The sequence below is a fragment of the Garra rufa genome, chromosome 6 (assembly GCF_049309525.1).
Source record: "Garra rufa chromosome 6, GarRuf1.0, whole genome shotgun sequence".
In the NCBI taxonomy this organism is placed as follows: domain Eukaryota; kingdom Metazoa; phylum Chordata; class Actinopteri; order Cypriniformes; family Cyprinidae; genus Garra; species Garra rufa.
In genome coordinates this window covers 11,375,131-11,399,081 of record NC_133366.1, presented here as the reverse complement: position 1 = coordinate 11,399,081, position 23,951 = coordinate 11,375,131, and the positions used below count along the sequence as shown (strand labels likewise).

General features: G+C 36.2%; 1 protein-coding gene across 1 annotated transcript in view; it reads left to right on the top strand.

Moving 5' to 3' along the window:
• The window catches only part of tbck (TBC1 domain containing kinase), a 70,683-nt gene extending 47,338 nt beyond the window's left edge, over nucleotides 1-23,345 (top strand). Inside the window, exons 24-26 of the mRNA XM_073842291.1 lie at nucleotides 17,747-17,922; nucleotides 22,201-22,360; nucleotides 22,447-23,345. Coding sequence (XP_073698392.1) covers nucleotides 17,747-17,922; nucleotides 22,201-22,360; nucleotides 22,447-22,557 — 447 coding nt within the window. The 3' untranslated portion in view covers nucleotides 22,558-23,345. The remainder of the gene's footprint in view (nucleotides 1-17,746; nucleotides 17,923-22,200; nucleotides 22,361-22,446) is intronic.
• Nucleotides 23,346-23,951: the final 606 nt, after the last annotated feature.

Here is a 23,951-nt window from a genome sequence, read left to right as displayed (position 1 = left end):
ATTTAATGTAACCAGACTTTATAGTGGAGAAGGGCCAACAAATAACCTGCCATGTAAGAGTTAAGGAGAAACTCTCATTCTCTCTTATATTACTGTCATGACAGTAGTCGCTATTGAAGATACAAAGGTACAAACCCTAAACAATAGAGTGACCTTTATTACAGTAATCGCCTTCGACATCTTGCTGAGTTCCTTTTGCCCTTTTGGACTTTTAAAGATTGCCTTGCGCCGAGAGGTAAAGTCAGAGAGTATGAAGGATGGAGCCAATTACCCACTGCTAATCAAATGATCCATGAAGGTTTGCGGTCAGAAGAGCGGTGAATTTAGCCACTGATGATTTCAGCCCCCCACTGTTCATTTCCTAATGAGATGCTTTAGCTCGCTAGTAAACACTCCAGTGCCGAGGGAAATTGGAAGACCTTAAATAGTCGAAATATGGGAGGTTTTATTTCTAGTGTGTAGGCCGGTTCACAATGAATCTAATAAGATGAAACTATGGAATATTTGCAAACTGCTGCATCAAGATATCATCCCAATTTTTTTCAAACGACATGAGAGTGAGTTAATGAGGACAGACAGTTCATTTTTGGATAAATTATCCCTTAAAAAGAGAGAGAGAGGATATTTTGGACTCTAGTTGAATAGTTCATACAGAAAAAATGCCCCAATAAATCACATCTTCCAGATCAGGGGTGGGCAATTATTTTTCTCAAGGGGCCACATTAGAAACGTGGCCAGTTTTTGAGGGCCGAACCAATACACAACTCAGTTTTGCCTTTATTTCTCTTAATAAAAAAAGAATAAATGAAACACTACAGTGAGACTGAAAATTTGGAGCACACAAATGCATCCCAATTTAATAAACATTCATAAAAACAGTTTGAAAAATGTATTTTGAAGTGTAAAATACTAGCAACTTTAAACAAAGATGCAAGTATATGCATTTCAAAAACCAGCATCACAACATCAACTTTTTATAAAAAAGCAAGTAATGCCCCAGTGTTGTTGTTTTTTTTTTTTTGCTCAATAAGACAAATCTAGCCTGTGTTAGGCTTGAACAAGTGCACTTAATTCTGGAAATGCAAATTTTTGTTTCAAAAACTATTAACTTTATACAACAATTTGTGTTTTAAAGACCAGCATCACATACACACAAGTAAAACACTGGGGGCACTTATTGCTTTTTATATGAAGTATATGATATACTTCATATAAAAAGCAATAAGTGCCCCCAGTGTTTGATTGTTTTACCTGAGAATGGCTTACTTTTTTCACGATTTTGTGGGATATCACAACGCTGGTTTTGATTACTGCATCCCTCGATATATAAAGCTTTGTAAAAAGTCCTTGCTGCTTTTGTTCTGTAGGCCTACCTGTTTAAATGATGCTGTCACCTGAAAATATTTAGTATCTAAAAGGAACAAACTAATTCCTTGTGAACTATAATTTACTGCTCATATCCATTGCCGTCATCATAGCCTTCACATTATTTCTGATTTGAGTGATCCATCTCTATAAAGCTAAATATGTTTAACATGTGTATTCCTGCTTAATATTAGGGATGCAACAATACAAGTCCACGATTCAATACGTACCTCGGTATATATCTTGCCACTTCAGTGTGGGTTTTTTTGGAACAAATTAACAAAATACTCCTGTAAACCTCTGCACACTAGATAAAGTGTGGTTTAGTATGTGTCTGCTTAATTTTTCTTTTGAGAGAGGTATAATTTTTTTGATTTTTACGCAAAATAGAATGGGTTTCATTCATACTGGATGCCAGAGGGCGCCCTTGTGCAAAAACAAAACAAAACATATATGCATCAAAGAAGTAGCGCTAATAACGTTCCGTTCCAGCTTCTCTAATATGGATAAAAGCATCGCTATTGCTGTAACTTATTAAAAACAAGATATAACGGTAAACGTTTTGAATGATGAAATCTAAGGACAATAAACACTCGTCTGCAATAATGGTTTATCTGTGTTCTTCAGTGTTGCCAGACGTACGATAATTATCGTATTTGTACCATAATTTTGACCTCTGTACGATGTACGATCAATAATACCACAATGTACGATAATTTCAGAATTTTGTGACACCATGGTCGTTGTAATTATAGAGCTTCTATTCTCAAAGATCTAGCTGTGTGGATTCTACGTCTACCTTCATGATTGTGAGGAGACGTGAACGTGGCGTTACGCATGTCTTTTATCCAACGTCTTCTCAACAAATCATCATCTCTCACGAGCACAAGTTAACGTTCCTGTCGCAGGTCAGTTGTTTCAAAACTGAGGTTGTTAGTTTAACATAAAGTATAGAAAATGAGCGCTGAAAAGGATAAATAGCTGTAACATCTAGATTAATAGCTGTATTTTGAACGTTTGACTAGAGTAAGATAATTAGTTTAGCATTGCAACAAGGTATAGAAAATGAGTGCTGAAAAGGAGAAATAGCTATAACATCTAGATAAATATCTTTATTTTGAACGTTTGACTCAAATACGATAATTTTCTCCCAAATACGATAATTTTGAGCTTCTGGTACGATACTTGGACATTTCCAATCTGGCAACACTGGTGTTCTTCAAGCCATCTCGGGTATTTTCATAAGCCATTGCTAATCGACATACATTGAATATGAGTATAGAATTGCTGAATTGTCTGCCTCATTCTGTGATGAGAATCCACATCTGATCACAACATAAGGAAGTTATTTCAAACGCTCGACTGATGTTGTGAATTGAAAACAAGTTATAATGTTTTTGTAACTTTTGTTGGACAACATGTTTTGAAAGGCTTATGATTGCATGTCATTAGAATGGAAGTTGCTCTGCGTGTTGCGTTATTTTTTTCAAATATAAGAGGGGAAGCGTTTTCTCATTTCAGCACATGAAATCGTGGGCAAACATACAGCACATTCCAAGAGAAATAAAAGGAAGGAAGATATTTAGATGCAAAACCGAAAAACCGCAATTCACAAGCGCGTATTGAACCTTGGATGTCGTACTGAACGGTTCGATATTATATTGAGTATTGTGACATCCCTACTTAATATGCAGTTATATTACGGACCGTTGGCATGAATAGGCTTTATGCCGAACGTCACATGACCAACCCCGGAAAACAGGTCTCATTGCTTCCGCTTGTCGGAGAACGTGTTAATAGCCGTAATAAATAATGGCGATATCGACGGACTTTTAAGGTAATCATTTAAACAAGCCAGCTGTTTATTGTGGACGTTTCATTCGATATTTATATATAAATGTTAGTGAAAAGAATAAAAATTTAAAACTTTTATATATCAATCCACATATGTGATGGACATTGGTTATGATCATTTTTAGTGTCTACTTTGAATGAATCTTGAGTAAATCATGTTCATATTTAAAGAGGGATATGCAAAACGCGTGAACCGGAAGCAACGAGACCTGTTTAGCAGAAAACGGAAGCCTGTTGGGCATGAAGCCTATTGTACTCATGACAGAGCGGTGGTGGAGCGCTCTTGACTATTGGAGCAAGTGAAAACCACGACGCTCCGACTTTTCAAAAATCCGCCGCTCCCTCCATTCAAAATCATACCTCTGCGCTCACATACTCTGATCGCGAACACATTTGTGTGAGGGTGCGCATACGGTCACACAAACAAAATAAAAGCAGCGCGGTTGCGTGTTTATGGGTTATTTTTGCGGTCAAATAGCAAAATAAGATTTCCATTGACTCTCTTTATCAGAACTGGTCATGGCACGGCCCATTTTCGTTTGAATTTTAATCAACCAATTACTTCACGCGGGCCGGTCAAGGATATCGAGAGGGCCGTATATGGCCCGGGGGCCGTAAAATGCCCAGGTCTGTTCCAGATGTTGTTGAACAGGTAGCAAAGTTGCAAGTCATAATTTAAATTTCAGCTCAGTTTCTTTATCATTTCCATCATGTTAATTCAGGAATTTCAGCTACTTTTGCTCTGGCTGTCTGGTGTTTCTTTCTCCTGTTCTGCTGCATACTCTCACGTGTAGGCTAGAGGCGTCAGTTGACCTCAATTGCCTTGAATGCCACCATTAATTTGTCACAGTGTGTCTAAAGGCATGTGAGAGTTCAGCCTTTACCCATAAATATTCCATCCTCTGCTCTCATCCAACCTTTCTGATGACCTAACCTTCTGATTTTGCTCGTTACTCTTCCTGTCATATTATGAAAATCCCCTGGTTGACATATACTAAAGACCGAAGGTAATACGAAGTCTTTTCATATTCTTATCATAAGCTACTTTTAAACACATGAGGCTACTATGCAAGTACTGTCATTGAGAATCTCTCTCTCTGTATATATAAAATGTATGTGTATATGTACAGTCGTGGCCAAAAGTTTTGAGAATGACACAAATATTAGTTTTCACAAAGTTTGCTGCTAAACTGCTTTTAGATCTTTGTTTCAGTTGTTTCTGTGATGTACTGAAATATAATTACAAGCACTTCATACGTTTCAAAGGCTTTTATCTGCAATTACATGACATTTATGCAAAGAGTCAGTATTTGCAGTGTTGGCCCTTCTTTTTCAGGACCTCTGCAATTCGACTGGGCATGCTCTCAATCAACTTCTGGGCCAAATCCTGACTGATAGCAACCCATTCTTTCATAATCACTTCTTGGAGTTTGTCAGAATTAGTGGGTTTTTGTTTGTCCACCCGCCTCTTGAGGATTGACCACAAGTTCTCAATGGGATTAAGATCTGGGGAGTTTCCAGGCCATGGACCCAAAATTTCAACGTTTTGGTCTCAGAGCCACTTAGTTATCACTTTTGCCTTATGGCACGGTGCTCCATCGTGCTGGAAAATGCATTGTTCTTCACCAAACTGTTGTTGGATTGTTGGAAGAAGTTGCTGTTGGAGGGTGTTTTGGTACCATTCTTTATTCATGGCTGTGTTTTTGGGCAAAATTGTGAGTGAGCCCACTCCCTTGGATGAGAAGCAACCCCACACATGAATGGTCTCAGGATGCTCTACTGTTGGCATGACACAGGACTGATGGTAGCGCTCACCTTTTCTTCTCAGGACAAGCCTTTTTCCAGATGCCCCAAACAATCGGAAAGAGGCTTCATCAGAGAATATGACTTTGCCCCAGTCCTCAGCGGTCCATTCGCCATACTTTTTGCAGAAGATCAATCTGTCCCTGATGTTTTTTTTTGGAGAGAAGTGGCTTCTTTGCTGCCCTTCTTGACACCAGGCCATCTTCCAAAAGTCTTGGCCTCACTGTGCGTTCAGATGCGCTCACACCTGCCTGCTGCCATTCCTGAGCAAGCTCTGCACTGGTGGCACTTCGATCCCGCAGCTGAATCCTCTTTAGGAGACGATCCTGGCGCTTGCTGGACTTTCTTGGACGCCCTGAAGCCTTCTTAACAAGAATTGAACCTCTTTCCTTGAAGTTCTTGATGATCCTATAAATTGTTGATTTAGGTGCAATCTTAGTAGCCACAATATCCTTGCCTGTGAAGCCATTTTTATGCAACGCAATGATGGCTGCACGCGTTTCTTTGCAGGTCACCATGGTTAACAATGGAAGAACAATGATTTGAAGCATCACCCTCCTTTTAACATGTCAAGTCTGCCATTCTAACCCAATCAGCCTGACATAATGACCTCCAGCCTTGTGCTCGTCAACATTCTCACCTGAGTTAACAAGACGATTACTGAAATGATCTCAGCAGGTCCTTTAATGACAGCAATGAAATGCAGTGGAAAGTTTTTTTTCGGGATTAAGTTAATTTTCATGGCAAAGAAGGACTATGCAATTCATCTGATCACTCTTCATAACATTCTGGAGTATATGCAAATTGCTATTATAAAAACTTAAGCAGCAACTTTTCCAATTTCCAATATTTATGTAATTCTCAAAATTTTTGACCACGACTGTATATAATGTATAGATATATAATAACAGTATTAAATTTTGGCCCAAACTGGTGAGAAGTTATAACCAGAAATGTCAATAATTTATATATTTTGATAAGTAGGTCAAACTACTTATGTGTTCCAGAACTACTTATGTGCCTTCAGGTCATGCATGTTATAACGCATACCAAATTTGGTCAGAATCCGTTAAAGCGTTGCAGAGATATAGCCTTATGCATATAGATATAGCCAAATTCAAAGCGGTCCACGCTCAAAATGGCTGACATAGGAAAATTCGGTATCGTTTGATGTGGTATTGCACTCAAAATCTAGCGAGATCAATCTTAAGATTTTTGGTCAAACTGTTCAGAAAATATAAACAAAAATGTCTTCTTGTATCATTTGATGTGGTATGCTACAAGATCACTCTTATGATTTTTGGTCAAACTGTTTTTTTTTTTTTTTTTTTTTTGCTTTAACTACTCCTGTGCCCTCAGGTCATGCTTCGTATAACACATACTAAGTTTGGTCTGAATACCAACTTTGGTCTGAATCCGCTAAAGCATTTGAAGATATAGCCTCATGTCCATTTTTGTGCAAACCTAGTCAAATTCATTAGCGTGCTTTACGAAAATGGTTTGGTATATCAAAAAGCTTTTGATAACTTTTTGCCAGAATGCTTTAATGATGATCTAAGCTAATTTTGGTGAAAATCGGACAAACCAGCTAAGATGAGTTAGAAAAATTCAAAATTGCGAAAAATCATGACTGTATATAAATTAATATTTTTTATGCATTTGACTCTGTATGAGCCAAGGAATTAGAAGAAAAACGAATTTTGACCTTACAGATTAAAAGTTATTAGCAGAACCATGATTGCAAATTTGGCCTGTTGGTGGCGCTAGAGAGTTTGAGTTAGAGATATTAAATTTTCTGTGGTTAATGATAACACGTACCAAGTTTGGTCTAAATCCGCTAAAGTGGTGCGAAGATATAGCCTCATGTCCATTTTTGCGCACATTTTGTCAGATTCGCTTTTCGTCCAATTTCGCTTTGCGAAAACGGTTTAGTATATCAAAAAGCTTTCGGTAACTTTTTGCCAGCATTGTCTGAAGATCTAAGCCAATTTTGGTTAAAATCAGACAAACCGTCTAGGACCGGGGTTGTCAACTGATGCGGACCGCAAGATGCGTCCATGCGGGCCGTGAAAGCTTTTGACATAATTAAATAAAAAAATGGTAAACGCTAATTTCTAATAAATAAATGTATATCAAGCACATCAGGGTCCGCGTTTAGGTGCAATCTTCCATGCATTGATGAGAGCAGAGATCGGCGCATTGCGTACGGACAGATGTAGCTTTCAGTGAGTGAAAAACGTTGATGGAAAACGCATTATGTTGGGGTTACGTTGCAAAATATTGTAAATATATATTTTTATACTGTATTCTTATACATATTTATGTTTTAAACCATGAAGGTGAACCAATGGATATCACACAAGCAAAGTGAAAACTGCGCAATGTGTTAAAGTGAAAGTAAAAACAGCGCTTTCAGCATCTGACGTGCACATTCTCTCAGAGATAGACAAATATACTTAATATGCTGATATTAATTTAATTCCCTAATATTTCTCTTGTGCGCCGAATACAGTGGGGAAAAAATAAAAAGAAACGTATTTTGTGTAGGCTAAGGGTTGTTTTTGAAAGTCTGTGTTTAAATAAAGCTCTATTATTAGGGGTTAAGAAAGTCTTAATTATGATTTCAAGTTAAATTGGGGACTAAAATCAAGAATTGCGATGAAACTTTATAAGGCTATCCATTGAATAAATATGAGCGCTGCACGTTTCAAAGTCAGCTGCGGTGCTGCTTTGTGTACCATTCTGATAGCGCCTCCTGCTGGAAAAGAATGATCTGCCATTTTTAATCAGCTTGTACTTCTGTTGTCAAAAAGACCAATGTAAAAAATCAATCCATGGTTTTCAGCAGCAAACACGTAGAGTTGTAAATGTGAACTGATGGATCGACAAGATCATGTGTTATGTAAGGGATAATCAACGGTTTGCCGTGCGTTAAAGGATTTTAAATGCACGACGTGGAGGCTAATAACCGCCCGACACGAAGCGGAGGGTGGTTGCCTCTGCGAAGTGCATTTTAAATCCTTTAACGCACGGCAAGCCGTTGATTATCCCGCTTATTCCATGGTTATAGACAAATTAAAACTAGGATTGATATTTGCAGCGCAAAATTTGACTGAATGGATAAAAAAGACGGTTATTTTCGTCAGTTATGACACGCAGCTCTAGCATTCTGGCCGCTTCAAATCAGACTCAGAGATTAAATAGTCCGGTAAAATCACATTTATTTGAATGAAATATAGCATTTGTTTCAGTAGATTATCGATCGACCAAGAGAGAGTGTGAAGGCAAGAGAGATGACAGTTGCGTGTGTGTGTGTGTGTGTGTGTGTGTGTGTGTGTGTGTGTGTGTGTGAATGTGCGTGCGTACCTGCATGCTGTGCGTCTCTCTCTACAAACAACAATTCATTCAAAAACAGCAGTTTTACCACCCCGTTGCTGAGGAATATAATGTAGCGATCTAGTATCTAGGATATTTTAGTAAGGATCGCAGGCAAACGCTAAACAAGAAGTTTATGTATGTGCGCAGCACAATGCGATCTCCGACCTCTCTCTCTCTCTCTCTCTCTCTCTCTCTCTCTCTCTCTCTCTCTCTCTCTCTCTCTATGCTTTTGAGTGCATCAATTAAAGCAGCGCATTAATATAGAACGGTGATTAAACTGACTTGGAACTACCTGTGCATTAAACGGTTTTACTGCACACCTGCCAGCCAATCAGAATCCAGTATCCAGACATTCCATGGAATAAACAAATTTAAACTATTAAGGCAGTAAAATATATGTATATGTTAATATAATACTTGATTGACAATAATTGTTTAAATTAATATAAGAATTGATACTTTTGACTCTTGAAGGCTGGAATGTGAAGGCTTTTTTGTTTTGTGAAACCTGCATCTGAATTGTAAATCATGCTTTTTACAGTCATTTTATTTATTTATTTATTTATTAATTAATTTTTTGTTCAGGTCTTTAAAAAGGTATTTAAATGTCTAGAATTTAAGATAAAATATGCTGCAGATACCCTGGTCTCGCAAAAAACACAAATAGTTTTTTATATATATAATTGTCCGGACCTCGGCTGGTGAGCAGGTTTCATTACTGGACCTCGAGCCGTTTTAGTTGAAGACCCCTGGTCTAGGACGTGTTCCAACGAGTAGGTTTTTCGCAAAATGTTTGCCATTTTTGTATGCATTTGACTTGGCACGAGCTAAGAAACCCTAATAATATCAAATAAATTATGTTAATAATTAACTTTAATTTACAATACATTAATAGTGCTTTATTATTGCTAATAAAATGAATAATGTGTTTTTTTACTTGTTTATAATATTTACTCAAATGTTTATAATACCAAAAAAAAATCAATTTAGTTTTTTTACAACATATATACTAATTATATTAATAATTAACCTTAATATGCAATATATGTAATATATTAATAATGTACAGTTTTGATTTTTAAGTCTATTAATATTTATTATTATTAATATTATTTCTTAGATTTTAGCATCCAAAACTTCTTTGTTTCATGATTTTCCTAATTGTCCTATTATACAAAATGGAGAAATATTAATAATGAAGATTAAACATTAAACAGCACTTAATAAATCTAATAATCCATACAGATAATTTAAAGCTGTTTGCTTACTTCAGAAGCATTGCCATATTTCCTTTTTTACAGGGTGTTTTGTAATCATTAAGTAACTGATATTAACACTTCTTTTGGAGCTTCTGGTGAGTCTTTTAATAGAAAATGCATTTCCTAGCACTGAAATGTCTGGTTATGTGTCACGAGGATGTGAGATGTATTTGGAGTCACACTGAGAGCATCTATCTAACCTTATACCTCTTTATGTTTGGCTCTGTTTGAGATTCATCAGCGATGGGCCCAAGGCAGCGCTGAGCTTCACAAACACTCATCTGTTGACCTAATCTCTTTCTATTCTCTGACTGAACACAGCGTGATGTCTGGAAATGCACTGCTTCAGCGATACCCAGCTACATCCGTATCTCTGAGAGGCTGAGAAACGCTCATGGTCTTACATGCCTACGCACTCGCATATACATTTACATTTAATCATCTTGGTGAATGCATTTTTACATAAGCAATTAACCACAAAGTGGAGAAGGTGCATAACCAGGTAGAAAGTGTGGCTTAAAGGAATAGTTCAGCCAAAAATGAAAATTTGCTGAAAATTGACACTCTCAGAATATCCATGATGTACAGTTGAAGTCAAAAGTTGACAGTTTCTGCAAAATGTTAATTATTTTAGCAAAATAAGAGGGATCATACAAAATGCATGTTAGTTTTTATTTAGTACTGACCTGAATAAGATATTTCACAGAAAAGACGTTTACATATACTCCACAAGGGAAAATAATAGTTGTATTTATAAAAAATGACCCCGTTCAAAAGTTTACATACACTTAATACTGTTTTGTTACCTGAATGATCCACAGCTGTTTTTTTAGTGATAGTTGTTTATGAAACAAGGAGGTCTGTACAGAATCTATTTAAGCTTTTACTTAATTTTTATTTGGTCCACTATTTATTCTTCCTCTGTCATGCATTTTTCTCCGTGCAGAATCAGTCGTTTTTTTTCTCTAGCTGTGCTCTGGGTGGTAAATGGTGCGGTTAGGCCTGCTGTTGATTGTCATCTCCTGGTCATTAGAGCATGATGTGTCTGCTGAACAAGCTTTCTGCTCGCTCTCTTTTTGTCGGCCATCTGACAGGCGCCGTCACTAAAGCCTGACTCCAACAAGTCGGAACTTGCAGCCAAACCTTCTGTCAGCAGCAGTGTGCTTGAGTGTGTGTGATAGAGATGATGATACCTGTGACTTCAGCTGATTCAGAGAAACATCATGTGTACACGGCTGGATGCGTTTTTCAGCAACACTAAGTAGTTGTAGATGGTTGCGCTTTGAAATTGCTATCATGATGAACAGTAATAACCACAACGTGGCTTTTTATTGTGATGGTTACTGACTGCATTAAAGTATAATCAAATGGTCGTACCTAATAGGGATGCATAACACTGTTACGATTTGATATGAAATGTGTTATGTAAAATAGCAGCAGATTCCTTTGATTGAATTTACATTTTCCATTTGGTGCATGATGAAAATTGAAAATTCAGTAATATAATTTAGTTTTGCTGTTTTCTGTGCTATACATTTAATTTAAACGTAAATGTGTCTATAATTTGCAAAATTGGAATCTTTTACCTGAAACAGGCTGATATGTTGACGTAAGGGTAGAGAAATGATCATTTCTGCGATGCATTTCAGCTAGTTTTGTTGCGATTATTACAACTTAAAATAGTTGTTTTCTATTTGAATATATTGTAAAATGTAATTAATTCCTGATGCAAATCTCAATTTTCAGCATCATTACACCAGTCTTCAGTGTGACATGACTCATGAACTCACCTATTACAGAAGGTTCAAACACTTACTGATGCTTCAGAAGGAAACACAATGCATTAAGAGCCAGGGGGTAAAAAAAACTTTTTGAAGATCAGGGTAAATTTTACTTATTTTGTCTTTTAGGAAACATGTAAGTATCTTCTGTAGCTTCTGAAGGGCAGTACTAAATAAAAAAGTATGATATTTAGGCAAAATTAAAAAAAATATATATTAATCTTCATTCTGTTCAAAAGTTTTCACCCCCGGCTCTGAATGCATCGTTTTTCCTTCTCGAGCATCAGCGAGCATTTTAACCTTCTGTAATAGTTGCATATGAGTCCCTCAGTTGTCCTCAGTGTGAAAAGATGCATCTCAAAATAATACAGTCATTGTTGGAAAGTGTTCAAATACACAAAAATGCTGAAAAACCAAAGAATTTGTGAGACCTGAAGGATTTTTCTGAAAAACAGCAGGCAGTTTTCACTGTTCAGGACCAAGGACTCATGAACAACTATCACTAAACAAACAAACAAAAAAAAAGAGATAACAACATCAGTACAAAAGTATATAAACTTTTGAACAGGGTCATTTTTATAAATTCAACTATTATTTTCTCTTTTATGTCTTTTATGTGAAATATTTTATTCAGGTCAGTACTAAATAAAAAATAACATGCATTTTGTATGATCCCTCTTATTTTGGTAAAACCCCCTTTAAAAGATAGTCCTAATGCTTTCTGAGCTTTAGTTCATCCACTTTTTCAAGCAGTTCTAACAGTTGTTCATTAAAGTCTCAGCCATTAAACACAGCAACGTCAGTCCATTTAGTGAAGAATCCACCTCCATTAGTTGGGCTTTACTAGATGCTTTTAAAGGCTATTTATGGCTTGTTAAGTGAAAAGGCTAGTTTACTCAATAACTCAATAACAAGCTTCTCAATAATATGCCACTCTAACACAAAGAGCAAAGAACTGTGGATAATCCTCTTAAAAACATTCCATTTAGGCTGTGTACACGGCCTTTGTGTCAGCCTGTTAATGATCGACGGTCGGAACGACAAAAGTGCAAATGACAGTTTTGGTGAACCAGGGTCACAAGGAGAAATCTTGAAATGAGTGGACCTGTATTTTAGTCTCAAAAATTCTTGTATTCGACCTTTTTCAGTCAGTTTTGCTGTTCATTTCAAGTGTGAATAAGTTACATGTCAAGTGGTATGAACACAGTGCATGTGGGTCAAAGACATTTAAGATGTCCACATCAAAAGAAATTTACTAAAGTGATTTTATGTCCAAAGAAAGCACATTAAATGTAAGTAAGTCTACTTTTAAGGTTTCAAATTAGTTTTTGGAGAATAAAACATAAAAATTTGGTTGAAATATTGTTACTGTCATTCAGTGTAACACAATATTTATGTAAAAATATGGAAAATAAATTCACAGCATGCTTATTCAGACTTAAAATATAAATATAAAATATATAAAAGAATAAGGGAGCATATTAAATTTTACTGTGTTTTAAATAAGTAAAAAACTCTTAGTGACAAATGTAGAATTACAGCTAATTAGTATTTGGGGTGAAAGTAATTCATCTTTTATTCATAAATTGTTTTTTGTTGTAAATATGCCTGATAAGTCTTCTGTAAATTAGGGAAAAATGTATTGTATTATATTTATTTTTTGCTCAGAAAAACAAAATTGCAGTTAAATTTTAACAATTAAAAGAGTAGTTCACTTTCAGAACAAAAATTTACAGATAATGTACTCACCCCCTTGTCATCTAAGATGTTCATGTCTTTCTTTCTAAAGTTGTAAAGAAGTTATGTTTTTTGAGGAAAACATTTCAGGATTTCTCTCCATATAATGGACTTTTATGGTGCCTCTGAGTTTGAACTTCCAAAATGCCGTTTAAATGCATCTTCAAAGGGTTCTACATGATCCCAGCTGAGGAAGAAGGGTCTTATCTAGCGAAACGATCGGTTATTTTCTAAAAACATTTACAATTTATATACTTTTTAATCTCTACACACAGAGTACACCCACAGCTAGACAAGATGAGCATTTGAGGTTAAATAGAATTTAATTTTTTTTTTTTTTACAAAATAACTGATCGTTTTGCTAGGTAAGTCCCTTCTTTCCTCGGCTGTGATCGTTTAGAGCCGTTTGAAACTGCATTTTGGAAGTTCAAACTCGGGGGCATCATAGAAGTCCATTATATGGAGAGAAATCCTAAAATTTTTTCCTCAAAAAACAAGGGGGTGAGTACATTATCTGTAAATTTTTGTTCTGAAAGTGATCTACTTTTTTTGGTAAAAACAACCATTTAAAGCAGTATTACACTTATTGTTTTTATGCTTAAACCCTTTTTCGTCTTTGACTTTATTTGATTATATTGTGTTTTAATACTATATTCCAACAGCTTTGTTTAGTGTGACATTAGGCTCTGATTGGTCACGAGGGTGGAAAAGTGAGCAGACCACTGTCTCGTTCCTCAAGTCTTGGATCTATATTATTATTCTGATTCCAGACTATCTTTGAGACTCTCTGATGTGCAACAGCCTAAACGCATCACCTGCTCCAGTGCAGCCAGCTGTTGGATGGTTAAATGCCTCTCACGCACCACAGGGCATCGTCACACGACCGAATTTATGCCAGATCTCCATCCTTCATCATTTTTGATAGAAGATAGCATACATCTTTTGACAGCGCCTGTCATGTAGATGTTAAGCCTTTCAAACACAGGCTTGTCTTCAGATTTGCACTGGTAATCCTTTTCAGACCGTAAATACCCACAGGAATGTTTGCATGGATTTGATTATTTCTCCATTTTTAAATCCAGCTCCTTTCAGCTTCGAGACAAAACATTTGCTGCTTCGGCCTATCGGACCGGCTCAGCGGCTTTCGAATCTCTTGCCGTTCTCTGAAACCACTGAGCATCCAAACAGGCAAGTTTATGGCCTATTGAAATGTCACCACTGATAATAAAAGGTCAAGACTCTTGCCTGCATTTAGAGTGTCTGAAGCCTGGGCACAAGAGCCTCCTTTAGGCAATGATGAGAATGCCACTGGCCCTGCGGATCTAATGCACTTTAATACCAGAATCCATTGGACATCAGCCACCCTCCATTCCTCAAACTTACCTCCATTGCTAAGGTGACCTCATAGGTAATTGGCTGCACTCTGTGGGAGGCTGGTACTCTGTGACTGATTGGACTGATTTCATGGGCTACTGAACGTTGACATTTACGAGATATCCCCCCACCTCACTGCCCTTCCTATGCTGTTGCCCTTTGTTTCAGAGTCCTGCATTGAGAAGTGAGGAATTCAGCGATAATGCGCATTGTTATTAGGGATTTTACCGTTTATGCACTGGTGCATTTCACAAGCACAAGATGTCACCAATCAGTTGCACAGTTTAATAGTTAGAAATATACAATTATGTTGGGAAAAACATCTTTATGTTCATTTCTTCTTCTTTGCAATGTACACTTGTTCAAGCATTGCAATTCCTAGGCAGTTTTCCATCACAATTGCCATATTTAACTTGTTTGCTAGTTTTATGGCACTATGTTTTTAAATCTGGTTAATGTAGTGTAGCTCACTAATGTTTTTCGCAATCATAAGATGTCACTAACACTGTTTGAGAATGTTACTTTTAAAAGTAATGCATTACAATATTGCATTACTTAGTTACTTTTTATGGGAAATAATGCATTGTTACTTCTCCTAAAATATCTTTAATATAAAAAAAAGTTTTAGCACATGTTAAAGCCCTTTTAGGCCAAAAGTGACATGAATAACCCCATGGCCATTCTGGATTGCATGCAGAATAAGTGATATTTTCTTGTAAATTAAATAGGGATGTAATGTTATTTTCAATATTATGGTATCTCAATATTATTGTGGTCACATGATGATATGAAACGGTCTACCTAGCAAAAAGTGTTTTTAAAATATATTTGAACTTCTTATTCTAACATAAAAGGTCTTTAAAGTTGTGTTTTGGGCCATTATGCTTTGGCACAGTATCTGTCAAATGAAAACAGAAAGCACAATATGGCTTAATCCCTTCATCAAGTCTGTTTTCATTGAGCATTTCAAAGCAAAGAGGCAATTTCATTCAGGCGATCAGCTTGTGATCTGGTGTTTTCTGCGCCTCAGAATGGCTCAGTTCACAGTGAATGCAGTGAGCTCATTTATTGCATGTGCTGTGAGTTTAGTGCATGTTTTTGAATGCAGCAGCAACCAGTTTTGCTTTATTTTCAGATAATGATTACAGAATTTCACTGATTTATAGTGAGATGCTTTTGTAAGCCTGTTTTTACTAAAGCGGGAGTTTTACGTCAAAATAAAAGCTCTACTGCTGTTTCCGTCAAAATAAAAGCTTAAAAGTGCAGTATGAATTGCTGACAGCTAGCAGTTTGAATGGGTAATGTTACTGCAGTCCAAATTCAAAATCTCTCTTTCAAGTGTAGAAATTAGGAAAGATGTATTGTAATTTCCCTACTGTAGTGTAAAGCACAAAATAATACCTATGAAATATTCATTTTCATTTATTTTACAGTACATATTTTTTTACACAATACTTAGATATTACTTTAATAGGAATAACAATAATATAAAAGTGTTGTTATTTCTAATACTATATTCTAATTTGTTTGGCTTCCTAAAACCAGTGTGAATGTAATTTAGACTGAGACAGTATACCACAAATAAAAAGCGGGTTTAAAAGTTCAGGTGCAAATCAATTCACTGCATTTTTTTTACCTAAGTTTTCTTAGTTAAGAACATGGTTTGGAGCTCTTAATTTGAAACTCTCAAAGTGCAATACAATAATTTAACTTTTAAAATGTACAAAATTGTAATTTTTTGTCATTTTTATAATATTGTATCATGGACTTCATATTGTGATATTAATACTGCTAAAGAAAGTGACTTTTATAAAATTATGCTCTACTTTTATATTAGATTGGTCATACTGCCCTCCCCTATTTGTAAATCACCTGCTGTCTGCTGTTACATGATTTACTTGGTAATTTGGCCAGTGTTGAGGTGTAGAGAAAATGAACAGAAACAGTGTTTGTTATCCACGCTTATTGTGCCGATTAAATCAGTCCTTTCTGATAAAATTCTAATGTGGCCTGAAAATGAAAAGTGCCAATTAGAGCTATGATATTACTTTTCAGTCGAGTAGGAGAAATGATATTTATGTGAGAATGAGTAGTTTTCAGTTTGAGTTCAACTGGACCATTTGCTGCTCTGTTAATCATTGGGATGTGGCACAGATGGAGAAATTTCCAGACAGGTGGGCTCCTTACATTTGGAGACTGGAGGAAGCTAATTGCCCCAACCGGGCTGGGGAAAAACGGACTTGATAATGGGTTTAAAGCAGCAGGGGCCCAGGACATTGGCTGCAATGGTAGACCAGAAAAGTTCTGTCTTGATTTTAATTTGGCAAAAGTTTTTGCCCCCCATGTAGACTTGATCAAAGATGCAAGTGTGAGTATTTCGGACAGCAGCTTGTGACAGATTTTCTGGTGAGTAACTGAATTAATCAGCAGTATTTTGGTTACCCTTGAGGGGTCATGTGGCAAACCCAGGTAGTCTAGAGAGCTGTCGTTTGAATAAAAAACATCAGAACTTTTAATTTCCACGTACGTAGGCAAGACCATCAGATGACATCTAAACACAGTTTGCTTTATCTACTTTTGCTTTATGGTTGGGTGAATAATCTTAGCCTCTGCTATCTGGTGGAAAAAAACGAGAAGTTGAGGTGAAGGAAAAAGTTTTTTGTTTTTTTTCTGTAGACGTTCGTCATAATACAGTAAGGCTGTGTGATTGCTGTGATGTGTTCACTGAATGTGAGCTGGTCATCTAGGGCTTTTATTCACCTCGAGGTAACTGCTATGTGTGAGAGTCAGAGAGCAGCCCAGTCTTGACAGGTTGAGCTCAAGGTGCTGATTATTCATTCAAGTTGAGATGTCAGAGGGATATGAGATCACAGAGGTGAAAACAGATAGAGGCATGAAAAGTAGCCCGACATGCATTGAAATAGAAAAACCATGCATTTGGATGAGAGAATCAAGTGATCTGGTATAAATGGAAAATGGTAGCGGACCAAGTACAGATCCTTGAGGGATACCGGTATCATCAGAGTGCAGGATGCATGAGTTGGACATATGCATGTGTTTTCATTAAATGTACTCCATGACTCTTCACTGCTTTTTCTTTCAACCCACTCATCGCTTTCTCTCACACATTTTTTAAAATACCACTCAGTGCTGCAAAAAATCTGTTGTTTTACCACCTGTTTTTTGCACCCTCAGAGCCGCGAGCCACTCAAGCTGAGTGAGCTAAAAGCAGAAGTGTCTCCGCGTATCTCTGTGGAGGACCTCATTGACCTGTGTGAGCTCAGCGGACCGGCTTTCTTTAAAACTCCTGTCAAGAGGGCCAGGACTGGGAAACCCAAGATTCTGGCAGTGGACATCCGGAGCCTTGAAGAGTATCCTTTCAGTCTTAATTATGCTGTAAATAGAATCCTCACTCTTTTATTTTTTTTAAATCGTTTTCCAGTTTACACTACTGTAAGATTTTTTTTGTTTGTTTTTTTTATTGTTAAAAAATACAGTAAACAAAGTTATATTGTGAAATATTATTACAAAGCTTTTCTGTTTGAATATATTTTAAAATGTACTTTATTTCTGTGATGCAACAATGATTTTTCAGTATAATTGCTCCAGTCTTCAGTGTCACATGATCCTTTAGAAATCGTTCTAATATGCTGATTTGCTGCTCAAGAAAGATTTCTTATTATCAATTTTGAAAAGTCGTGCAACTTAAGATTTTTGTAAAAATGGTGATACATTTACAGGTAAAAACATTATTTATTTTAAATAGAAATCTTATTTGAATAATTTAATGCACCCATGCTGAATCAAAGTTTCTTTTAAAAATCTTACCCTAAATTTTTTGAAAAGATGTGTAATTGTATCTTTTTAAGATGAATAGTTTTTGTATTTTTTGTGTGACCCATGAGGGCCCAAACTAGACCTCAGAACATTAGAAACATCAAAAACAGCAAAAATTGTAAACCCAACTCCAAGAACAAAGGAGGCCTTTTTATAAATGTACTTGCATTCACCATAGGTGTGTTTTGAAAAGAAATTTGAAAAAACTAGGCAGAAGCCATAGAAGAAATCAAAGAAATAGAAGTCAAAGAAAAGGTTGAAGAGGGAGAAGCCATAGAAGAAGTTGAAGTCGAAGAAGAAGGTAAAGAATTAGAAGTTGAAGAAAAAGTCGAAGAAGTAAAAGATGAAGAAATAGAAGTCAAAGATAAAATCGAAGAGGCAGAAGCCATGGAACCAGTCGAAGAAAAAGTTGAAGAAGTACTGTAGAAGTCAAAGAATAAGTCGAAGATGTAGAAGTCGAAGAAAAACCTAGTCAAAAACCATAGGACAAGTCGAAGAGGCAGGAGCAATAGAACAAGGCAAAGAAATAGTAGTCGAAAAAAGAGGCACAGTAAAAGCAGAAGCCATAAAAGAAGTCGAAAAGTAGAAGTAGAAGTCGAAAAGGCAAATCTCATAGAAAATGATGAAGAATTAGAAGCCGAAGACGTAGAAAGGATTTTTCTCCACATAACAGGCCAACAGGTTGAAGGTCCAAATTGCTGTTTGAATGCATCTTCCAAGGTCTTTATACGATTCCAGTCTAGGAATATGGGTCTTTTCTTGCAAAACGATTGGTCATTTTCTAAAAAAAATAAAAATGTATGTATTTGTTAACCACAAATGCACATCTTGCACTAGCTCTGCAATGCGCGTCTATGACTTCACACATTACGTAATCTCGTTAAAAGAGTCACATGTGGTTAGTTCTTTGTCTGTGTACTGTGGGCGAAAAACATCTAATTTTTTCCCCCAACTTCAAAATCGTTTAAGGCCGCTTGACTTTCTTTGCATGTTTGCTTTGTAAACACTGGGTTGGTACTTCCGTCTACGTCACGGCGTGACCTTTCCAACGTGACTACGACATACGTGAAGTCGAGCTACAAGTGCAAGATCAACATCTGTGGTTAAAAAGTATATAAATGCTATTGTTTTTTAGAAAATGACTAATTCCTCTCCTGGAATCGTGTAGAGCCCTTTGAAGCTGCAATGAAACTGCATTTTGGACCTTGTTGGCTCTCAATGATTCTCACTATATGGAGAAAAATCCTGGAATGTTTTCCTCAAAAACTTTCATTTCTTTTTACTGAAGACTGAAGTACAAAATTTAAAAAATCTGATTAATTGAAACCAAAAAAAAAAAAAACAAGCCCGTTTACAGATTGTTGTCCAGTGTGGGAATGTGTGGGAGAGCATTAGGGTGGTTCATTTGTTGAAGAGGTTTGTCACTGTTTGCATTAGTGCTGCTTTAAGTAGATACAAGAGCGCAGGATAAGAGCATAATAGTCATAATAGACGTACACAAGGCTTTCAGGAAAATTAAGCTGCAGCATAGTAAATATATTGTACAAGCTGCAGGGCTGGTATATGAATGTAAATATTCATTGTCCTCTCATTCTGTATTCTGCACCAGTTATGACCATATCAATATTTGATATGAATGTTAGACAAAGACCTTTCTGTTTTAATGCCTGTATAAAATCTGCATGAACTAATGATTAATGTAAGCATTTTCTCCTCCTCTTCAGAGGTGCAGAAAGGTCTTGTTAAATGTTTTAAAAAAGTCCAGCTTCTAGTAACTTGTGTTGAAAGATGTGCAGACTATCACAGATTGTAACTTTATCTATGGAGGAAGGCAGTTAAGAAGAGTTATTATTCAATTACACTATGCACTCTTTCTCATCTCATCTTTCACTCTCCTCACCTGCCGCGTTTCATTCAGCGCTTCTCTTTGAGACGCTGCTCTTGCATGTACTTGTCTTGGACATATTCAAATGATGTCCCAGGGGACTTTTCTTTATGCTCATTTCTTTATCTTGTCCTGCACACTTTGTTCTCCGTTTCTTTTCCTTCGTAGTGCTTTAGTGGTTTTTTGGATGGAATTGGACGGTTTCCACAAAGCCGGTGGATCTATGTGGAGTTTGTTCTGAAAATCCTGTGAACTTCACCTGACACAATTACAAACGGCCAGCTCAAGAGCTTACAAGAGATTGCGTGCTGCTTAGATGTCTCACCAGAACATATGTACACCAAAGTACCTCTGGGTTTTCACTTAATTCAAAGCTGAACTTCGTAATGGCCTTCACATTTTTAATCAGGCAAAATCTTAATGATAAAATAAACTAATGAATACATTTGATGAAGAAATTGTGTTCAGAGTATATGTGACCCTGGACCAAAAAAACAGTCTTAAAGGAGAAGTTCACTTTCAGAACAAAAATGTACAGATAATGTACTCACCCCCTCATCATCCAAGATGTTCATGTCTTTCTTTCTTCAGTCGTAAAGAAATCTAGTTTTTTAAGGAAAACATTTCAGGATTTCTCTCCATATAGTGGACTTCTATGGTGCCCCCGAGTTTGAACTTCCAAAATGCAGCTTAGATGCAGCTTCAAAGAGCTCTAAACGATCCCAGCCGAGGAAGAGTCTAATCTAGTGAAATCAGTTATTTTCTAAAAAAAAAAAAAAAAAAAAAATGGACAAGTTATATACGTTTTAACTTCGAGTGCTCGTCTTGTCTAGCTCTGCGTGAACTCTGTGTGTATTCCGGGTCAAGACAGATAGGGTATATCGAAAAACTCCCATCTCATTTTCTCCTTCAACTTCAAAATCGTCCTACATCACTGTAGAAGTACCGACCTAGTGTTTACAAACTGAACGTTCAATGAAAGATGCAGCAATGTAGGACAATTTTGAAGTTGAAGGAGAAAATGAGAGGAGTTTTTTGACCTACCCTAACTGTCTTGAACTGGAATACACACAGAGTTCACGCAGAGCTAGACAAGAGTAGCATTTGAGGTTAAAAAGTATACAAATTGTTATTTTTTTCAGTTTGATCATTTCACTACAGATAAGACCCTTTTGCCTATGTTGGGATTGTTTAGACCCCTTTGAAGCTACATTTATACTGCATTTTGAAAGTTCAAACTCAGGGGCACCATAGAAGTCCACTATATGGAGAGAAATCCTGTTTTCCTTTTGACTGAAGAATAAAAGACATGAACTTCTTGGATGACAAGGGGGTGAATAAATTAACTGTACATTTTTGTTCTGGAAGTGCACTTCTCCTTTAAGTAGCACGGGTATGTTTGTAGCAATAGCCAAAAATACATTGCATGGGTCAAAATTATTTTCTGTTATGTCATTAAGTAAAGATCATGTTTCATAAAGGTATTTTGTATATTTTCTACCATAAATATATGAAAACGTAATTTTTGATTAGTAATATGCACTACTAAGAACTTAATTTGGACAGCTTTAAAGGCGATTTTCTTAATATTTAGATTTTTTTTGCATCCTCAGATTCTAGATTTTCAAATAGTTGTATCTCAGCCAAATATTGTACTATCAACAAAAAATGGACATTTATGACTGGTTCTGTGGACTTAAATTGAGGCTTAAATTTTTTCCTTTGTTTTAAGCATAAATCAAAGATTTCTGCTTTCCAGGGTAAAAAAAAAATTGGAATGATTTCTGAAGGATCCTGTGACACTGAAGACTAGAGTAATGATGCTGAGAATTCAGTTTTACATCACAGGAATAAATTACATTTTACAGTACATTAAGATAGAAAGCTGTCTTTTACTGTCATTTGGCCCTTGACCTTATGTGTGCAGCTTCAGTCGAGGTCACATCCCAGGCAGCATTAACATCCCATACGCATCCACATTTGGGCCAGAGGGAGAGCTGCTCCAGTGTCCCGCCACCAGCGCCCTGGCCGGATACAGATTCCGTGTGATTGTGATCCTCAGCAGCATCATGAGGAATGCCATCACGGTACAATTATTTGATTTTACCATTATTGTTTTTTTAAGAAACATATATGTGCTGTTTCACTGAGCTCACTTTCTTTTCTCCTATAGTTTGCGGCTCACCTGGTGAAGGTAAATTTCCCTCGAGTTTGTGTCTTGGATGGTGGCATGAACAAGATGAAGTCCACTGGCCTTTTAACCGTCCCATCCCCGCAGATATAACGGGATGTGCTTTTGTTAAAGGGAAACTTTTAAACATTATACATGCAGCAAAAAGTGAATACATTTCTAAGCTAAACTTTGTCAAGAGTTCCTTAAAGGCATTATGCATGTCAGCACTGAAAAGTTTGAACTTGAAAATGAATAACAAAACTGAACACAGACTTCTGGGACCAAACAAATCAACAAAAATGAAATAAAGGTTTTTTTTTACAATAGCTGTTTTCATAAAAGGATCATTTGGAGTTTTCACATTCAAAAGTGCTTTTTACTGTTTACTTTAATGCATGTTCCTGGCTTTATTTTGAGTCCACATTATTTTCAAAAGATAGTGTGTGTCAGTTTGTTCAAAATCAGTTTGATCTTCTACTGAAATGACTTTCCTTTTCTGTCTACCTCTTGTGAATTATTGGATAATGCTACCAATAATCAGATACTGAAGCTATGTTGATAATCTAGTCAAGGGAAGCCCCGTCCTTTCTTGTTAAATATCCTGTTGCAGTCTGAAATCTGTCAGTATAGAAGAAAAACATTTTGAACAAGGTGATTTTCAGACACCTACATTGTCAAAAACGTCTCAGGCAAAGTTATGATAAACGATTTTCTATGGGTGAGAACGCCTAATGACTGTCTAGACCAATCCAACCTGACAGAAAGGTCCGGAAATGTTCTGTAACCACATTAGTGTGCAAGGGCTTTCTTCAAATGCAGTGCGTCGTTTGATGTGAACGGGCTCAGAAATCAGAAATGCACTGTGGGGTATGTCAGTTAAGAACTGGAAGAGAAACTATAGTGGATTAATGAATATGAGAAAACTGGGGAAAAATACGTATTTGGCTTTTGGCTGAAAATGCAGCATCTATGTATATGTACAGTAGTGGCTTCATTTAGGGGTGTGCAATATGACCAAAATCTTATATTACAGTTTTAGTACACTACCAGTCAAAAGTTTTTGAACAGTACAATTTTTAATGTTTTTTATTCATTAATAAATTTTTTTTGTTTAGCTCACCAAGCCGACAGTTATTTGATCCAAAGTGAAGCAAAAACTGTAAAATTTTGAGATATTTTTACTATTTAAAATAACTGTTTTCTATTTGAATACATTTTAAAATGTAATTTATTCCTGTGGTTTCAAAACTGAGTTTTTAGCATCATACTCCAGTCACAGCATCCTTCAAAAATCATTCTAATATTCAGATTTTCTGCTAAAAAACATTGTTGAAAACAGCTAAGTAGATTTTTTTCAGGTTTCTTTAATGAATAAGGTCAGAAGAACAGCATTTAGCTGAAATAGAATTCTTTTGTAACATTATAAATGTCTCAATCACTCTTGATCAACTTAAAGTAACCTTGCTAAATAAAAGTATTTATTTCTATCATTTAATAGAAAAAAA